The sequence below is a fragment of the Silurus meridionalis genome, chromosome 11 (assembly GCF_014805685.1).
Source record: "Silurus meridionalis isolate SWU-2019-XX chromosome 11, ASM1480568v1, whole genome shotgun sequence".
NCBI lineage: Eukaryota > Metazoa > Chordata > Actinopteri > Siluriformes > Siluridae > Silurus > Silurus meridionalis.
The window spans coordinates 2,788,792-2,808,481 of NC_060894.1; the positions used below are offsets into that span (position 1 = coordinate 2,788,792).

The window sequence follows — 19,690 nt, forward strand, 5'->3', positions numbered from 1 at the left end:
TCAAATTCTCAAAATTATGGGCTCAAAATGTGGTGTAAAGTCATGACACAATATCCAGTGAAGCCCATTTCAGATTCACTACACAACGTGGGAAGGCTCAAATGGAGTGAATTCTTCATGCAAGGCACTCCTAAATTCCCATTACCCATTAAAGACATTTCCAGGAAATGGAGGTTTGTTTTTTAAAGGACATGGAGAACTACGATTCATCCAAAAACCATCCCAAAAAAGCATTTACACAAGATCCTCATTGGTAGATCCTTTCATTTTCCAGTCAGCGCTAGTTATGATCTCATCCCTCTTTGCCTCAGTTTTTGTGCTTCTTCCTCGCTGCCAGAGTCCAAAGATCATGCCATTGTTTGCTTTCTGACTGTAACAGCCATGTTTTATTGCACTGTTCGGCCTCCTCTCTCCTCCTGACCCCACCCTCGAGTCCTCACTCCTGTATGCACACCTGCTTGGTTAAGTGTGTTCAGTTTGTTGAATGTGTTGCATTGTGGGAGCTGCAGTTCACCTCCAGCCCAGTGTGTGTGGAGGATCGACGAGGTTTCTTCAGGAGCATGGGACGTTGGTGACTTAGGTACGTGTCTGAATTTTGGGTGGATTTTGTTTGTGTTTTTTCGAAGTTTTGTGGATCTTGAATTCAAGTTTATTTTATTTGTAATAAAAAAGCAGCGTGTGATAGAAATAACCAGCTTTAGGAGATACTGGATTTTTAAGAAATTTTTTGTAATTAAAAAAAATCAATCTCTCATCTAGATGTATTCAGAGTTGTAGATAAATCTTAAGCAATATGGTGCTGGTTATGGAAAAACCTACCTTTGATATCTCACACAGGTTCACCAGACTTTGTTTAACTCTAATCAATCATTAACAGAGCAGCTTTTTCTCTTCCATATACAGAATAATAGGTAAGAATCATATAACATTCTGACTACATGTGTCGCAAGGTGCTAGTTTAGTTGTCCACCTGCTTCTACAAAGTATATTTAAAATGTGTGTGTCTGGAAGAGGTGTGTGTGATGGGGAGTGGGCTGTATGAGTAGTGTTTCTAGACTACCAATGTCACACATAACTGAATGTCAGTGACCTGTTTCAGGTTTCTCTGACACACCAGCAGTGTTTAAAGTCATTTGAAATGCTAATGATGTTGATTATTAGCTTTATTAACTTTGTTTTGTTAACTTTTTTCGGTATTTCTTCAGTCTGTTTGTACCAAAAATATGCATTATAAAGAGTTTTAATGCAAAAGGTTTATTTCCGTCTTCAGGACCAGTGGGACCGAAGAGTTTTAAAGGAGATAAGACAAGATAAAAGGACAGAAACGAGGTGTGTGTAGGTGTAGAGAGAGAAACGGAGAGCGGGAAAGAGTCAGGTCTCAGGTCTAATGTTCAGGTTTATGGCTTGTGTGTGTTATTGCTTCTGTAATTTGCACCCATCTCAAAGGGCTCAGTCAGAAAAATCAGACGTCTGCTGAGCAGATACAGATGGATAACGGATAACGTAACAGATGGAAAACGTAATATGGTTTTTAGTTTTTATACAGTAGATTAATAATATAATTAAGACTGCTGAATGAAATGAAATGAAAGTGAATAGTAACCTGATCTGGACAAGATGAGGTTCATGAAGCACTCATTTATAGAGTATCTCTTCATCATGGCACCTGTTTGTGCGTGGATTTATTTATTAGACAGCAAGTAAACATTTCGTCCTTAAAGTTGATGTTAGAAGCAGGAAAAATGGGCGAATTTGAGCAAGTTTGACAAATAGTGACGTCTAGACGTCTCGATCAGAGCATCTCCAAAACTGCAGCTCTTGTGGGATGTTCCTGGTCTGCAGTGGGTGGTCAGTATCTATTAAAAGTGGTCCAAGGAAGGAACAGTGGTGAACCGGCGACAGGGTCACGTACAGCCGAGGCTCATTGATGCACGTGGAGTAAATGTACATCACTGTCTCATTAACAGCGCTGTACTGATAAGACCCACGGTTATAAAATGTTCTCCTTTTCTAGTTTATTATTAACTACATGGAGAGTGCAAACATACTAATAATGTCCTGATCACCTCGCAGACACGTCTCTTCTGTGTGTCTCTGTCTCTCACACTATCTCTCACACACACACACACACACACACACACACACACACACACACACACATTTGCCATTTAATGCGGCTGTTATAATTGAACATCGTTATATTCTTTATTAATTTCCAAACTGCGCTTGGATGTGCATGTTGGATCGTTTTTTTGTGAAACAGAATAAAATTAAAAATGCTTTATGATACACTGTATGAACAAAAGTTTGTGGACACCTAAGCATGAGATTCAAATTTGCTTTTTTGAGCATCCAATTCCACATTTAGTCCCCATTCCCTGTTATAATAACCACTTGTGTGCTTGTGGGGATTTGTGTTCTTTCAGCCACTAGATCAGGTGCTGATGTAGGTAAGAAGGTGAGGAGGTCTGGGGAGCAGTCAGTGTTCACATTCCTTCCAAAGGTGTTCCATAGGGTTCAGGTTTCACTCCAACCCATGTGAAGAATATCTCCATAAAGCTGGCACAGGGGAATTTGTCATGTTGGAACAGGTTCGATGCTATCGCATCCAAAGACGTCTTATATACTTGTATGACTCTAACTGTGTGGTAACAGTTTGGAGAAGAACTACTTATGGCTGGAAAAGTCAGGTGTCCCAGTACTTTGGTCCATATAGTGTGTAAAATAAGAAGTTCTAAACCTGGAATTTGCTGCTGCTCACACTGCTACTGTCAAACCTGCTGTTCTAGCAGCACTGTCTGACCAATTAGAAATCCAGCCAACAACAGTATCTCAGAGTTCACAACCTTCCTACTAAACAGTCACGGTTGCAGAACCTGAACTGTTTCTCATATTCTCTTTAGCATGCTGCTGGATGTGTAGGAGGAAAGATGGGCTCTGTGTTGTCACTGTGTGGTGTGAAGAAGAAGAAACAGAACAGACAGGGTATGTCGTCCTCATCATCATCATCATAATCAAACTCACATCAAACTTTTCTATTAGACATTTGTTATACAGAATAGTATAATTAATTCTGCCCCCTACCTAGTCCCACTCTACCACACTGTACCCCATCCTGCCCCACCCTGTCCTATTCTACCCCACTGTACCCCATCCTGTCCCACCCTGTCCCACTCTAACCCACTGTACCCCATCCTGTCCCACCCTGTCCCACTGTACCCCATCCTGCCTCACCCTGCTCCACTCTACCCCACTGTACCCCATCCTGCCCCACCCTGTCCCACGCTACCCCACTGTACCCCATCCTGTCCCACCCTCTACCAACTTCTACTACTGTAGATTATCTATGATCTCTGAATATTTTGCTTTTGTTTGTGTTATATTATTTATTATTTACCTCAGACTGGACATTTCGAAGAAAAGACCCCAATATTATTTTCTTTTTCTTCTAGATGTTAGATTATATATTGTGCACTTTAGTGCATTGAACATATTTGGTATTGTAAAATTAAGATTATTCCACCTTGTGTGATTAAAGCATTCTTTTCTCTTTTTTGTGTTGCTTTTAACATTAATGCAAAAGAGGAACAGAGGTGTATCATAACACATTTGTTTTTTCCATCACCATTTAAAAAAAGAATAATACAGTAATTAAACCATATACAGCCGTGGCCTTTCTGTTGATTCTGCTGATTTTATTGTCATGCTGTTTTTCGTGTTGCACAGAGGACAGACACCTGCGAGCAAACGACCGAGAATTTAATCTCTCCTTTAAATATGCTGTAAGTAAAGATCACCACAGACGAATACTATTCTCTATAGGGTGTGTGTGTGTGTGTGTGTGTGTGTGTGTGTGTGTGTGTGTGTGTGTGTATACTGTTTTTAAGTGTGTTATTGTGTCTCTGCAGAACAATGCCATCAAAACCTCGAAATACAACATCTTCACCTTCCTGCCACTCAATCTGTTCGAGCAGTTCCAGCGTCTGGCAAATGCCTACTTTGTCTTTCTGCTCATCTTACAGGTGAAATCCACACTTTATATACACTGTGTGTGTGTGTGTGTGTGTGTGTGTGTGTGTGTGTGTGTGTGTGTGTGTCTGTGTGCGTGTGAGCGCGTGCGTGCGTGTAAAAAAGCGTGTTTTTTTGGTCATTTATATTTAATATTTTTATAGTCTGAATATAAATATTAATTTAACAAAATAGATTAAATATAACTATTTAGTTGTATTATATCTAATGTAATTATATACAATTTAATTCTATCATTAAATTTCATTGATTTAATAAATGATATTTTTTTGTAAATTATTTTGAATAAATAAATACATATTTTTCTAATACTTTTTTATATTGTACATTATCATGTTTTTTTTCAAATAAATCTTTTTTATTTATATATGTACATATACATTTTTAATTAATATAGTTTAATTTGAACTTTCTTGTAGTATTTTTTAATGTTGTCACCATTTTAACTATCTACATTTTTTTACCATACTTTCTGCACAATTATAAAAAAATCTTTTGAACCCATAAATGATATGCACTAAATAGCAAATAGTTTGTAGACACCTGACCAAGACAGAGTTATGTGGTTTTAAAACATGCCATTGAACAATTTTGTCCTTATTTATAGTTTTAATAACCTCCACTCTTGTAGGAAGATGTTCCACTAGGTTTTTTGTGGAGATTTGTGGACTGCAAGGGTGTTAGTGAAATCAGGTAGTGATGTAGGTGAGAAGGTACGGAGGCCTGGGGTGCAGTCTGCGTCCACATTCAACCCGTAGGTGTTGAAATTGAAATCAGAGCTTTATAGCAGGAGATCTTTCACTCCAACCCATGTAAAACATATCTTCATGGAGCTGGATTTGTGCACAGAGGAAATGTAATCCTACTGCATCCAAAGACGTCACGTACGATTGTGTGCCCCCAAGATTGTGGTAACAGTTTGAGGAAGAACCACATATGGCTGGAAAAGTTATGTGTCCCAATAGTTTTGGAGGAATAGTGTATATTAGTTATGTATTAATCAAACGTTATTCACTGGTTTATAGTGTTTGCTGTGATGTTTATGGTGTTTGTGTGTTGCAGTTGATTCCGGCGATCTCGTCTCTATCATGGTTCACTACAGTGGTGCCGCTGCTCCTGGTGCTGTGCATCACACTGGCCAAAGACGGTTCAGACGACATCGTAAGTGGTGTTTGTGTTACTTGACTGTCTCTTCTCCCCTGAAACTATCTTAAATTGTCTCACTGAGATTCACCAGCTCCATGAGCAAAAGCCAACCGTAGCATACAAACACTTATATAATGCACAGTTAAAAGATAACTTGAGATATAAATATTAAGATATTTGAAAAAAAAAACACTATGAAATATAACAGGATTTTAGTTAGGATTATGTACCACGGCTCACAGTTTTCCTGAGTCTGGTTTCTCTCAAGGTTTCTTTCTCATTCTCATATTTCTTTCTTATTACTGTCACCACTGGTTTGGTCATTAAGGAGAAATGTTTAGGGTCATTTTAAGATATACATGTTTAATCTGTTTAATTCTGTAAATCTGCTTGGGACACTTTCCATTGTTTAACGCACTATACACATTAAATTGAACTGAACTTTGATTTACAGAAAAGTCATAATCAGACTTTACTCCTCACACACCCTCTGAAAAAACTCTGGTCTTTGTCCCCTTCGTTTCTGTTGACAGAACAGACACAGAAACGACAGACAGGTGAACAATCGCAAGGTCAACGTCCTCATCGACGGACAGTGAGTTTCTGCTGTTGTAACTTCATACCCATATATTTATTTATAAATGTGTGCACGTGTAGATCATATAATGCGTAACGTAAATAATGTAATCATGTTATATGTTAACAATTATACATTATTAGTAATAGTAGTAGTTGCATTATTTTTATTATTATTATTATTATTATTATTATTACAGACTGAGGACTGAAAAGTGGATGAATGTCCAAGTAGGTGATATCATCAAGCTGGAGAACAACCAGTTTGTCACGGTGAATATCCACACACTTGCACACACTGTCTTCATCAGCTTCTCATTTATGCTCTCTCATTAATCCCAATATTCCCTTGTTCCTCTCTCCCCTGCAGGCCGATCTGTTGTTACTGTCCAGCAGTGAGCCTTTAAACCTTATCTACATCGAGACAGCTGAACTGGACGGGTCAGAAATGGTTCACTGCACATAAATAAAACTTCTTGTAAAAAAGCCTCAATATCCTCACATACACTCTTCTTCTCTCTCAGTGAAACCAATCTGAAGGTGAAACAGGCTCTGACAGTCACAGGAGATATGGGAGATAACATTGACAGACTGGCAGCTTTTAATGGTGAGTCCTACACAAAGGTGTCATGAAGCCTGTGTACAGACTGCATAGCGTATCCGGTCACGGTGAGATCATGTAGTTCCAGGAGAGCTTGTGACAGGGTGCACACGTGGTCAGAAAAGCAGAAAGGTCACGTACGTGGTCAGAATAGCACCAGTCGCATATCTCCTGATGTTCACAGGACAGTGTCTTTTAAGACTGAAGGTTGGTGCTCCCTGTGACTGTGCGTGCAGCCTTGTGCTACCATACAAAACTGGTCTCTAAACCTTTTGATACCAACTCGTAGAAACACTTTAACACTGTTTAAGTTGTAAAATGTAGAGATGCCTGAATACCTGAATAAATGGTGTCAATCGAGTCTTTACTCCTGAGCTCAGTGAAACTCTTCACCTGGTCACTACACCACATTATTTTATATTTGAAAGTGTGTATATATATTTCATACAATACTTTCTTCTCATCCTTTTAAAGAGTGTCTGTAATTGTGATATTAAGTGTAGGGTTACTATTACTGGTGTTCTATGTGTGTGTGTGTGTGTGTGTGTGTGTGTGTGTGTGTGTGTGTGTTCTGGGTGTGTTTGTTCAGGTGAGGTGCGCTGTGAGGCTCCCAACAACCGCTTGGATAAGTTTACAGGAACGCTGAAGGTGCGTGGCGAAACGTTCGCTCTGGATAACGAGAGGATTCTTCTGCGAGGCTGTACGCTACGCAACACAGAATGGTGTTTCGGCCTTGTGCTGTTCGGAGGTACACAACACGAGTCGACCTCATGGCAGTGCTTGTTTTTATCTGTAATAAATAAAAGAAACATCAGACGTTATAATGGATAGAATGTTTATAAGTATAAATATATTACACTCAAAACAAACAAAAAACTGCTGACTATGATCAACTATGGCACAAGGACAGTATGAATACAGTACAGTACATTTTCCCTTTATTTGAGCTAGGAGACCAAAAACTGTTCCAGCATGACAATATCTGTGCACAAAGCCAGCACCATGAAGATCTGCCTTACGTGGAATGGAGTGAAAGATCTCCAGCTAGAGAGCTCTAACCCTATTAAACAATCTTTTGGATGAACTGGAAATCTGTCTGCACCCCAGATGTTGTTTTTGGTGAAACATCTTCCCAGAAGGTTATTGAAGGTTATTATAAGAGCAAATGGGGACAACTGAAGATTCCGGACCTTCAAAAAGAGGATGCAGACCACATGATGATTACTGATCTGTCTATATGCTCACTGTAGGATAAGTAACAGTGAAAAAAACATTTCACCACTGCACATTACAGATGTAATATATTCTTGACAAACACTCATGAACCTTGACAAAAAAGCAACTAAAACTGTAATGCAGTGGATTAATACGTTTTGAATATTAGATGCACATGTTTAAAGAGGACAAAAAATAAATTATGATTCCTACCCATGTTCAGTAGTAAGGATTCCTGTCAACCAATGACCACTATTTCTTTTAAATTATTTCAATTATACTTTTATTCAGAATTTCTTCCATAGTGTTATTCTTACCTAAATTTGAACTTGGGTTCTTATTGCGTAGTAGCTGAATGGTAACTAAAGTACAGAGTTCCTCAGAAAAGCAGAGATCACTTGACCTTGAACGTTGACCTCCTTTAGATGTACTTCTTCACTTTCTGAACCTGACCAGGTCCTGACACTAAGCTGATGCAGAACTCTGGGAAATCTATATTCAAGCGTACGAGCATCGATCACCTGATGAACGTCTTGGTTCTGTTTGTGAGTAATTTTGACAACCTGCATTTGGTCTAATAAGGATTTTAATGTGGAAGGTTTTATATTATTATTATAATCTCGCCTAATATCCTTCAGATTTTCGGCTTTTTGGCGTTTATGTGCACTGTACTGGCGATTGGAAATTCGATTTGGGAGCATCAGGAAGGTACATCGTTCACGGCCTTTCTCCCTCGCCAAGACGGAGCGGACGCCAACTTGTCCAGCTTTCTGACCTTCTGGTCCTACGTTATTATCCTGAACACAGTCGTGCCCATTTCACTCTATGTAAGGTCAGTCTGCAACCTTGATTCCTGTTAATTACAATGACAGTGTGGATTTAAAGACAGAAATAACAACATAAAAGTCTGACTTACATCTTTAATCAGCATGAAAATCCAGAGAAAAAAAATATATATATATATAATTTTTTTTTTAATGATACTTAACAAAGAAACAGAACAAAAAGTAAAAGAAGGTCACATAAAAATACTGCATGGTATCTATGAGACTTTTTCTTTTTAATCAGGGATCTCCATGTTCCTCTGCACTGATTTCTGTAATGATAATTGTGATCATATTTTGGTTCTGCTTATTCCCTCGGATTTCTCCCTATGCAGCGTTGAGATCCTCCGACTGGGAAACAGCTACTACATTGATTGGGACAGGAAGATGTACCATGCTAAGAGTGACACTCCAGCCCAGGCCAGGACCACAACTCTGAATGAAGAGCTGGGGCAAATCAAATACATTTTCTCAGATAAGACGGGTACCTTAACTCAGAACATCATGACCTTTAATCGGTGCTCCATCAACGGAAAGTCATACGGTGAGACAATGAGATTGTTCTGATTTTTATTGCACATTACTGCCAATGGTTGCTCAATGGTTACAGTTCTGGGTTACTGATTAGAAAGTTGGGGGTTCATGTCTCAGCATTGCCATGATGACACTTTTGGGCCCTTGAGCAAGGCCCTTAACGACAACCCAGAGCTCTGGCCACAAATGGTTTCCATTTTCTTTTCCTAACTTCCCATTTAACTTCTTATTAAACTTCCAATTAAGGGTAACTACATAATTTAAACCAGCCCATGGATTATAAGTGACAGATGGTGTATACCGTTTCTTAGCTTTAACCTGTATAATCTTGATAAACTGGTATTTTTTTTCTTCTCCAGGTGAAGTTGTGGACTTTGTGGGACAGAGGGTAGAGATCACTGAGGTTGGTAACAAATGAAATTATATATATTTTTTTCTTATATCCCTAAATTGCATCTGCTTCTCAGTTTCATAGCATTTAAAAGAATTTAAAGGCAACTACTTCTTTCTATCTCTTACTCTCTGTTTTCTGTTTCTCATATGTAGAAAACAGAAACAGTGGACTTTTCATGGAACTTACTAGCTGACCCAAAGTTCTCTTTCCACGATCATGCTCTTGTTGAGGCAGTGAAGCTGGAAACTCCAGAGGTTCAGGCTTTCTTCAGACTACTAGCACTGTGCCACACCGTAATGCCTGAAGAAAAAACAGAGGGTAAGACAGCGCCATGTGTTCCATTTTACATTTAGGGCAGTGTGCCCCCTTTTCCAATATGACCTACAAAAAAAACATTAAAGTCCCCATCAACAAATCCATTCTGATGCTGTTTATTTGAACAGACTAAGAATATCATTAGTGTAAAACACTGTTGTGAGAGAAAATAGTCAGAATTAGTGTTATAGAGAATTAGAGAATAGTGTAGTATATGAGATGTACCCTTTGTTCCTCTTTAGGTCAGCTGTACTACCAGGCTCAGTCTCCTGATGAAGGAGCTTTGGTCACTGCAGCGAGGAACTTTGGCTTTGTGTTTCGCTCTCGCACCCCCGAGACCATCTCAGTGGTGGAGATGGGGATCCACACCACGTACGAACTGCTGGCCGTGCTAGACTTCAACAACGTCCGCAAGAGGATGTCTGTAATTGGTGGGAAATTCATTACTTTTTATCGTTTATAGGAGTCAAATAATTTGAGCAACGTTAGCAAAACATGATCACTGACACCTGTGTAAAAACCTCTTCTTCTTCTTCTTCTTCTTTCGGCTTTTCCTACTAGGGGTCGCCACAGCAGATCATCTGTCTCCATACCCCCCTGTCCTCTACATCTGTCTCTTTCACCCCCAACTACCTGCATGTCTTCCCTCACCACATACATAAACCTCCTCTTTGGTCTTTCTCTTTTCCTCCTTCACTCTGTCACTCTTCACTCTCATCACTCTGTCGATCCCAATTCTGTTTCTCCAACCTCTTTCTCCTTACGCTTTCCTGCACTTCCTCATTCTACCACCATGTCTCTTTGTCTTCCATCTTATTTCCAGATGTCACACCAAGTACCTTTCTAGCTGTCTCCCTTATCACTTCTGCAGTAGTTCCCCAATCATCCAGCACCTCCTCACCACCATTGAGCTCCTGTCTGACCTCTTCCCTGAATCTCACACTACAGTCTTTCTCCTTCTTCAGTTTCCAACTAATGGGAGTCTAAAGAAAGAAAGAAGAGACCACAGAACACAATTTACTGATCATTATTGCACAAATTGCTAATCTCACTCTATACCCATGTGTGTTTCTGATATATACTTAGCATGAGCTTTAAAGATACATGATCACATTTATAATAAGATTAGCCAGTTACAAACTTTATTAAGTAACATTCATACTAGATTTTTTAAATCATTTTTGCAGCTTATATTGATTCACATAAATCTAGGGTTTTTACTGAACACATACAATTTAGCAGACATTCAGCTAAACTTCTCAGCTACCTAAAGACAAGATTGTGCTAATTATTACCAACCTATTGTTATATTTTTAGCAGGAGATATTTGACAATAAAGTGCTAGTTTGATAAGTTGGCTAACTAGTCAAGCTAATAATATATATATTCTAGTTAATATCAGGTTATTTACATTGTGAAGTTAACATGAGCTAGCTAACTTATTAGCTAACTTGTTCTCTGAGTGATACAAGACTTTTTTGTTATCATAATACGCAGGATCTTTATCACCAACGTACAATCGTCATTGGTTTTTTTTTTTTTTTTTAGACAGTTTTGCAAAAAAAGTGGAAACTATTTTCCAGATAATTGTTGTGCATTTGAAATTCAAGAACTATTTTAAGTTCTATTTTAAGTTGTGTGTGTGTTTGTGTGTAGTGCGGAGTCCAGGCGGTAAGCTCACTCTGTACTGTAAGGGGGCGGACACCATTATCTGTGAGAGGCTTCATTCGTCCTGTTCCAAACTAATGGAGGCCACCACTCAGCATCTCAATGTGAGTGTGTGTGTGTGTGTGTGTGTGTGTGTGTGTGTGTGTGTGTGTTTGCATGTTAGAGTCTGTGTAAGTAAATGCAATGGCAGCTTTCACACGTGATTAATTAAATGAACTAAAAATTGACCGTGTGTGTGTGTGTGTGTGTGTGTGTGTGTAGGAGTTTGCCGGTGAAGGCTTGCGCACTCTGGCTTTGGCCTATAAGGATTTGGATGAATCTGAATTTGCGGTTTGGAGACAGCGCCATCATGAGGCCAGCTGTGCCATGGATGAGCGTGAGGCTAAACTAGATGCCATATATGAGGAGATCGAGAAAGATCTGATGGTAAATTGAAAGGAAAATAAATATATAAAACAATAATATAGTTTTAAAAGGCCACACCTACTTTAATTAGAACTAACAGGCAAAGAGGCCACACCTCTTTCACCTCAGATTGCAGAAGATTAAACATTTATAATGCTTTTATAACATGTTTTATTATTATTATTGATATCAGTTTATATTTTTGATTCAATGATCTAAATCTTATTATGTCATCATAATAAACTAATTAGTTGGACTGTCCTTCAGTTTGGAAAGCTTTTTAAAAGATTCAGGTGTGTGTGTGTGTGTGTGTGTGTGTGTGTGTGTGTGTGTGTGTGTGTGTGTGTGTGTGTGTGTGTGTGTGTGTGTGGTTGTGTAGTTGATCGGGGCGACTGCAGTAGAAGATAAATTACAGGATGGAGTTCCTCAGACCATCGAGCAGCTCTCCAAAGCCGACATTAAGATCTGGGTCCTGACAGGAGACAAACAAGGTCAGACTTCTACACCACATCACTTCTACAGTGATCCAAAAGCGTAGTGTTGTGTAGTGTGTATAGTTTTTTACTTGGTACAATCCTACAAAATGCACTTCTTCCTCATAAAGATGTTTTCTTCGTTGTGTTTCCGTGCAGAGACCGCGGAGAACATCGGATACGCCTGCAACATGCTGCGTGAGGAGATGACTGAGGTGTTCGTCATCGCGGCGGACACGGCGGAGGAGGTGCACGAGGAACTAGTGTGAGTCTCATCACTTTCTCTAACAAAATACCTGTTTGTTACAACATTAAACACTTCGGGACGTTCTTTTTTGAGACCAATAATTAGCGATAATGTGTTGGCACTTAGCCTGACGAGACTTTAATGTAAGTTCATTTAAATAAGAATGTATTTTTATCCATTTATAGTTACATATTAAGTCATAAAGCGTGCACTACATGCCATACAACACTTCATCGGCTGCTTCTAATGATGCTAACAGTTCTTGAGTTCACTTACTCACCATGACGATGTCACGGAATGTTTAGGAATGCTAGGAAGAAGATGTCTCCAGGTTCCTCGGATGAGCCGCCCTATCTGAAGAGTGGGATTATGGGTAAAAAGACTGAGGTGGTGCTGGATGAGAAAGTGGATGGAGAGTATGGCCTTGTCATAAATGGACATAGTCTGGTGAGGCACGCACGCACACACACACACACACACACACACGCTGTTTTCTCTACTTAATGATTATTGCCTACAGTAATGATGGTCAGGAATAACTGCAGAAGTAAATGCAAAAAAGGGGTGTTAAAGGAGTAAGTTACAGGGTTGTAATGAGGCCTGAGATGAAAAGATTTAAGATGAGAAGGAAGATGAGAAGAATTCGGCCTTATAAATGATGTTGCTGAGGATCTGACTCACAATAAAAGGAGCAGGTGTATATGTGTGTATGTGAACATGTGAATATGAAGTGTTTGGTGTCCCTGCAGGCGTACGGTCTGCAGAAGGACCTGCAGGTGGAGCTGCTGCGTACAGCATGTATGTGTCAGGCGGTGATCTGCTGCAGGGTCACCCCGCTGCAGAAAGCTCAGGTGGTGGAACTCGTCAAGAAGCACAAGAAAGCCGTGACCCTCGCCATTGGAGATGGAGCCAACGACGTCAGCATGATCAAGAGTAGGTTAAGCTTAGTGCATAGAGATCAAGATTAACTTCAAACCAAAAAAACTAAAGTGAGAGAAATAAACGTTAATTTATTTACCCTCCACCCCACTTTCTGTGTAGCGGCTCACATTGGAGTGGGGATCAGTGGACAGGAGGGCATGCAGGCAGTTCTATCCAGTGATTTCTCCTTCGCACAGTTCCGGTACCTGAAGCGCCTCCTGCTGGTCCATGGCCGCTGGTCGTACCTGCGCATGTGCAAGTTCCTGCGTTACTTTTTCTACAAGAACTTCAGCTTCACCTTTGTGCACTTCTGGTATGCCTTCTTCTGCGGCTTTTCTGCCCAGGTGAGTGTCCCTTTGTCAACTCATCTATCCACTTTTTTGTTTGTTTGTTCATAGTGTTTCAGCCCAGGTGAGTGTCTACTGTCTGCCTACCAGTCCATTTTTACATGTCTGTCTTTCTGTCTTTTCAATCATCTGGCTACTCTTCTGTTTCTGTGTCTATCAAGCCATCTGTCTAACTGTCTATATATTCATCTGTTTGTCCATCCATCCATCCATCCATCCATCCATCCATCCATCCATCCATCCATCCATCCATCTACTAATCCATTCAGCTCTTCACCTGTTTGTCTATCTGTATTTCCAGTCTACTCTCTACAGTTCTGTCTCTGTGTCCATCTAGCCATTTGTCTATTTGTCTAACTAATCATCTGTCCATCTGCCTGTCTCTCTTTCTGAATCTGTCATTTAATCTTTTGTTTACTCTTTCTGTGTCCATCAAGCCATCTGTCTACTTGTCTATGCAATCTGTCCATCCATCCATCCATCCATCCATCCATCCATCCATCCATCCATCCATCCATCAAGCTGTACATCTACCCACCTATTTGCCTGGCTGTCCCCAATAATGTGTCTGTTCACCCATACATTCATCCATTTATTCATCCATCCATCTAGCTGTCCACCTGTCTGTCTGTCTCTCTCCCTGTCTTTCTGTCTACTATTCTGGTTCTGTGTCCATCAAGCCACATGTCTACTTGCCTATCCAATCTGTCTATTTGTCTATGCATCTATCACCCATCTGTCCATCTGCCCACCTGTCTGTCTTTCCAGTCTACTGTCCAAAGTTCTGTCTCTGTGTCCATCCAGCATCTGTCTATTTGTCTGCCTGCCTGTCTAATTGTCTGTCCGCATGTCTAACTGTCTGTCTCTCTTAGTGTGTGTTTGTGTGCACAGTGAGTTTATGTTGATGTTAGACTTTATCTTGTTGGAACAGACGGTGTATGACGAGTGGTATATTACGCTTTATAACCTGGTGTACACGGCCTTACCTGTCATCGGCCTGAGCCTCTTCGATCAGGTGCGTCCTCCAGCAGTCTTCTTTACTTGGTTATATATCGCAAGTGTTACAATACATAACAGTATGTGTATGGTTGTATGTGTGTGTGTAACATTAAGGATGTTAACGACCGCTGGAGCCTTCAGTACCCTCAGCTTTATGCACCGGGGCAGCAGAACAAGTACTTCAGTATAAAGGCTTTTTTTAAGATCCTGCTGCACAGCTGCTACAGCTCGCTCGTGCTCTTTTTCCTGCCGTTTGCCGCCATGCACGACACGGTGCGCGACGACGGCAAAGACATCGCAGACTACCAGTCGTTCGCGCTGCTAGCACAGACCTGCCTGCTGTTCGCTGTCAATGTTCAAGTAGGTGGCTGTGAATCTTTTCAGACGTGGTCACGTCAGCTGAAGAGTTCAAATATGTAACAACAAAAATGTATACGGGAATACTGCATATAGGGTATATTTGGGGTACATATTGGGGACATATAGGGTGTATTATAGGGTATATAGGAAATGCATTGAAAAATATTTATCTATCTATCTCTCTCTCTCTCTCTCTCTCTCTCTCTCTCTCTCTCATATATATATATATACACCATATAGTATATCCTATATATACACAAAATATCTTAAATATACAATATAAAATTGTAACAAATGTGTGAATGTGGTTGTTAAAGCTGGGCTTGGACACGTACTACTGGACGGCAGTGAATCAGTTCTTCCTGTGGGGAAGTCTTTCTGTGTACTTTGCAGTCACCTTTACAATGTACAGCAACGGCATGTTCCTCATCTTCACCTCCTCCTTCCCCTTCATCGGTGAGTCACCTCCTGCAACACTTCACATTGTATGTATGTGTGTGTGTGTGTGTGTGTGTGTGTGTGTGTGTGTGTGTGTGTGTGTGTGTGTGTTCAGACTTTCATGATTGTGGGAACAAAATCTTCTCTTTATATAAATATAAGGAAATGTATTTAAACGCAATGTATAGGTTTTGTTTGACCTATCATATTTCGAACTAGCTCAGTAAAGGTGTGTGTGTGTGTGTGTGTGTGTGTGTGTGTGTGTGTGTGTGTGTGTGTGTATCAGGCACTGCAAGGAATTCCCTGAATCAGCCCAATGTTTGGCTGACCATCTTCCTCACCACGATCCTGTGTGCGCTGCCCGTTCTGGCGTTCCGTTTCCTTCTCATCCAGCTTCGCCCAACCATCAACGACAAGGTACTAGACAATTAGATTCCAAAGTCAGGTTGCCTCTACCACGAGGTTAAGACATTTCTAGCTGGAGCTTTTAACACAAAAAATCTACAAAACCTTAAAGAACCTTTTTAAACATGCTGTAGGTTGCAGTAATAAACAATAACTAACATGATTCGTAGTCTAAGGATAGGAAGTCTTTGAGAAAACTCATCTTTCCATCCTACTCTCTTCTCAGGTGCGCTACAAGATCAAACAAGCCAAAGCCGTGATTCCTCCTCCCACTCGCCGGTTCCCACGACGACGCATCAGCACCCGTCGCTCCGGTTACGCCTTCTCGCACGCTCGCGGTTACGGAGACCTGGTGACCTCGGGCAGGTTCCTGCGTCGACCCGTGAAGAGTCGTCCGGTGCTTTTTCCTTTAGCGGAGTCCCCTTTAGTGCAGAACTCTCCGCAAACATACCGCAACATCGTTGATACCTAGTGCACACAAGGGGGCGCTATTACAAACTGTTTCATTTCAGTGCGAGTTCTACATGAGCTATATGAAGAGACAGAAGGAAAAACGTGTGTGTGATGTTTACAGGTAAAAGGCGATGTACGCTCACATGTCAGCTTTTAACATACAAGGAACGTGTCCTTAATATAAACAAAGCGCTTTAAAAAAAATATATGGAAATATCTCATCTTTTATGGTTTTAAGAGACATGTGTATGCTCCTTTTGATTTTATGCAACAATCTTGGTAAAAGGCAAAAACACAAGAATTGGACAGTGAATGACAAAATTCTGTGGACAGATGAGTCCAAATGTGGCATTTTTTTTTTTCTCTCACAGAAGAACTTATGTAAGAAGGAGAAGAGTAGAGAAGATGTCAGCAGACTGGCTCACCCCAAAATCAAACATGGCAGTAGAAGCTTAATAGAAGCTTAATTGTTTGGGTTTGTATTGGAGCAGGAATGATTGGATACTTGAAAAGAATCCTGGACCAACATGGCTACCATTCCATACTTCAACACCATGCAATCACATCAAAACTCTGGAAGCGTTATTTAGAGAGTCATCTGGAGTGTTATATATCACCGCTTAGTCACCGCACATAAATCCTATTGAACTGTTCTGGGTGAAGAAGATCTTTGGCAAGTTTTCCAAGAGGCACAGCAAAGTATTTCAGCTAAATGTTTGGAGAAATGAAGTGTGGATGCTGGGAGCATCTAAAGCTGTTCTTCATGCTCAAGGGAATTTTTATTGAAAATAAAGTGGAACATCTTGACATTTATACATTTTTTCAGTCACAGTAAATGGTTACATTGCTTAGTTTATTGCATAAAAACAAAAGGAACCATAAAAGACGAGGTGTTTCCAGACTATTCAAAAGCTCTTTAATAATTTGTCGGTTTATTCTAAAAAAAAATAGCTTTCAAAGACTTTTATTTATTTTCTATCCAGAATTGAATCTGTTTTTAAATTTAGATCTAATAAGTAAAACAAACTTCAAAGCGTTTATGTCCTGATTGTTAGTGAGTAAAGAAAAGCCATTATATAAAGTTTTAAAATATATAATATATAACTTTTGTGCTTCTAAAAGGCGTTTGTCAAGCTGTTTCAGGGGAAATGAGTGTTCTGAGGGTATGAAATAAAGCTGTAAATTAAATTCAGATGAAAATCTCATTAACTCGGTTGAGTTAGTGAAAGAGTCAGTACCTTTCAGTGAATATAGCACCTGAATGGTGCAACCAAAAGTTCTTGTACTGATTTACTCGCTTGTCTGGAGATCACATGTTTAAATCTAAGACATACCATGATCGATCTTTTTTTAGGAGCAAATCTGATCCATGGTCTTTGGATGTCTCTCCTCTGTCAATCGCAGTGACTTTAGAAAATTGTCTATCAAGTTTAATACTCAGTGTAGTGTCATTGTCATTTTTATCTCCTTCATAACTATATCCTTATGGCCCTGTCCCAAATGTGCACGTTTGGTTATGCATAGTGTGCATGACTGAGTATATACTACACACAGGAACTTCAAACATTCAGTTTAGGATGGTGTACCATTCTTGTTTGTATTTCTGATTTTGAGGACCAACACACTCTGGATGCATGTTTTAGTAACTCAATTTTCAGTCATAAATGCTTTTGGGACTGGACTGTTATATAAAAAGAAATCCCTGAAATAAAAGTGCAATCAATAGAAACAAACAAACAAAACTCCATAATGAGTAGAAAAGCAACTCCATATTTATATTAAATATACCATTTTTAATTAATTTAATATTTGTTAGACAAGCCAACTAAAAGCCAATTTGGAATTATTTTTTCATGCAAAAGGAAATAACATTGAAACACAATTTTGTCTAAATGTTTAAAATCTTTTTTTAAACATATTTCTTGCCAAAATCTTTCCTTTTGGGTTTTTCACAGCCAATGAATTCTTTTGTACATATTGTATTTTCACTGTTATATTGCTAAGCAGGATAAAGGGATTGTAGCATCAAATTGCAACCTGTATTGCTTGTGTCATGACTCTTTTATTATAGCTTTCTATTTCTACATTGTTAAGCGCTTTATATTTCCAATATTCAACCGATACATAACAAGATGTGAAATTAATGTAAAAAATGCCTCTCAGGTAGGTTTCTAGTAGGTTAAATGTTAAATCCTGTAGAACTGTGGCGTTTTAGGAGAAGATCAATCAATCAATCAATCAATCAATCAAATTATTATCAAATAAGACTAAAGCCAATAATTTTTACAATTACAATTTTTTCTACTATGCTGCAATGGATACAGGATTTTTGTTTAATTAGGCTGAAATATCTGTGTTCTGCTTTAATGATGTTTCTCACCGTTCCAATAACTGTATGAGTTGTAATGTTGAGTTATAATGTATACTGATCGATCGATCTTTTTCTTTTTTGCATATGTGTGCTTAAGATTGTCTATTATGAGCTTTGTCTATTAATATTATTATAAAATTTCAAATTATAGACACCCAATAGAATAGGGCTAATCTAAGGAGAGGAATTATGGATTTGGTATTTGGTTAAAACATACTGTAAAAGTTTACTTATAAATAAACTTGATTGCATTTTTTTACCGTTTAATTTATTATTTTATTTTAGACCATATTTGTTTGTAGAGAAACCTATTTATGGAGCTTAATTTTTTTTATTATTATTAAAAACCATCATACTACCATTCTAACAGTCACACTGTTTTTGACTTGTTGAGGTTCGGATTGGGAGGAAAAATTCCTCTTTTTATTAGTCACATTGCAAAACAAAAAAAAAAAGAATTTTCTTTTTATAAATAGCTTAAATGCAGTCAAATGAATCTAATATTGTAATCCTCATATAACAAATTTGCAATAAAATTCAATATAAGGTCACCTGCTTATATTGAAACCTCCCAGGTTTATATCAGGAGAAAGCTTGATAGAGTTGTGTCCGAGATTTGGAGAGCTTATTTCTAGCTTTTACAGTTTTTCTCAGTTGATTTGGAGCGTTTCTCAGATCAAAAATGAAATTCTTAAAACTACTGTACAACCTCCTGTCGTCACTTGTGCACATTATAGGAGCATTTCTTGTTGCTTTAATCAAATTGCGAATGTTTTGGTCAAGATCAACAAAATGAACAATTAGTTCTCTAAAATAAGACAAATGTGAATCACGTAAACCTTCAATTGTTCAGCAGATGCAGATGGAACAAAACACAGTTTCTGAAAATGGATGAACAACCAAGAAACACTAGTACAGTACAGTACAGTACAGTAAAAGTGTAAATCCTGTCTGGTCTCTTGCAATCAA

General features: G+C 39.0%; 1 protein-coding gene across 1 annotated transcript; it reads left to right on the top strand.

Annotated features, from left to right (window-relative positions):
• The first annotated feature begins 433 nt into the window (after nt 1–433).
• Nucleotides 434–18,977, top strand: atp8b5b (ATPase phospholipid transporting 8B5b). Its single transcript, XM_046861827.1, has 28 exons — nt 434–580; nt 2,904–2,985; nt 3,727–3,782; nt 3,909–4,022; nt 5,092–5,190; nt 5,709–5,770; nt 5,952–6,024; nt 6,122–6,192; nt 6,276–6,358; nt 6,942–7,100; nt 8,024–8,112; nt 8,206–8,399; nt 8,727–8,935; nt 9,285–9,328; nt 9,472–9,637; nt 9,877–10,065; nt 11,291–11,406; nt 11,564–11,728; nt 12,087–12,198; nt 12,340–12,445; nt 12,733–12,874; nt 13,177–13,360; nt 13,469–13,692; nt 14,627–14,710; nt 14,809–15,054; nt 15,372–15,510; nt 15,779–15,909; nt 16,124–18,977. Exons 2-28 carry the CDS (start codon nt 2,931–2,933, stop codon nt 16,367–16,369), a joined length of 3,558 nt encoding a protein of 1,185 aa, XP_046717783.1. The 5' UTR covers nt 434–580; nt 2,904–2,930; the 3' UTR covers nt 16,370–18,977.
• Nucleotides 18,978–19,690: the final 713 nt, after the last annotated feature.

Excerpts from the sequence above, each read along its gene's own strand:
- atp8b5b (XM_046861827.1), top strand. The coding sequence starts at position 2,931 with ATGGGCTCTGTGTTGTCACTGTGTGGTGTGAAGAAGAAGAAACAGAAC. Across the intron at positions 5,191-5,708 it reads AAGACGGTTCAGACGACATC|AACAGACACAGAAACGACAG; the intron begins GTAAGTGGTGTT and ends TTCTGTTGACAG. Across the intron at positions 6,359-6,941 it reads CAGACTGGCAGCTTTTAATG|GTGAGGTGCGCTGTGAGGCT; the intron begins GTGAGTCCTACA and ends GTGTTTGTTCAG.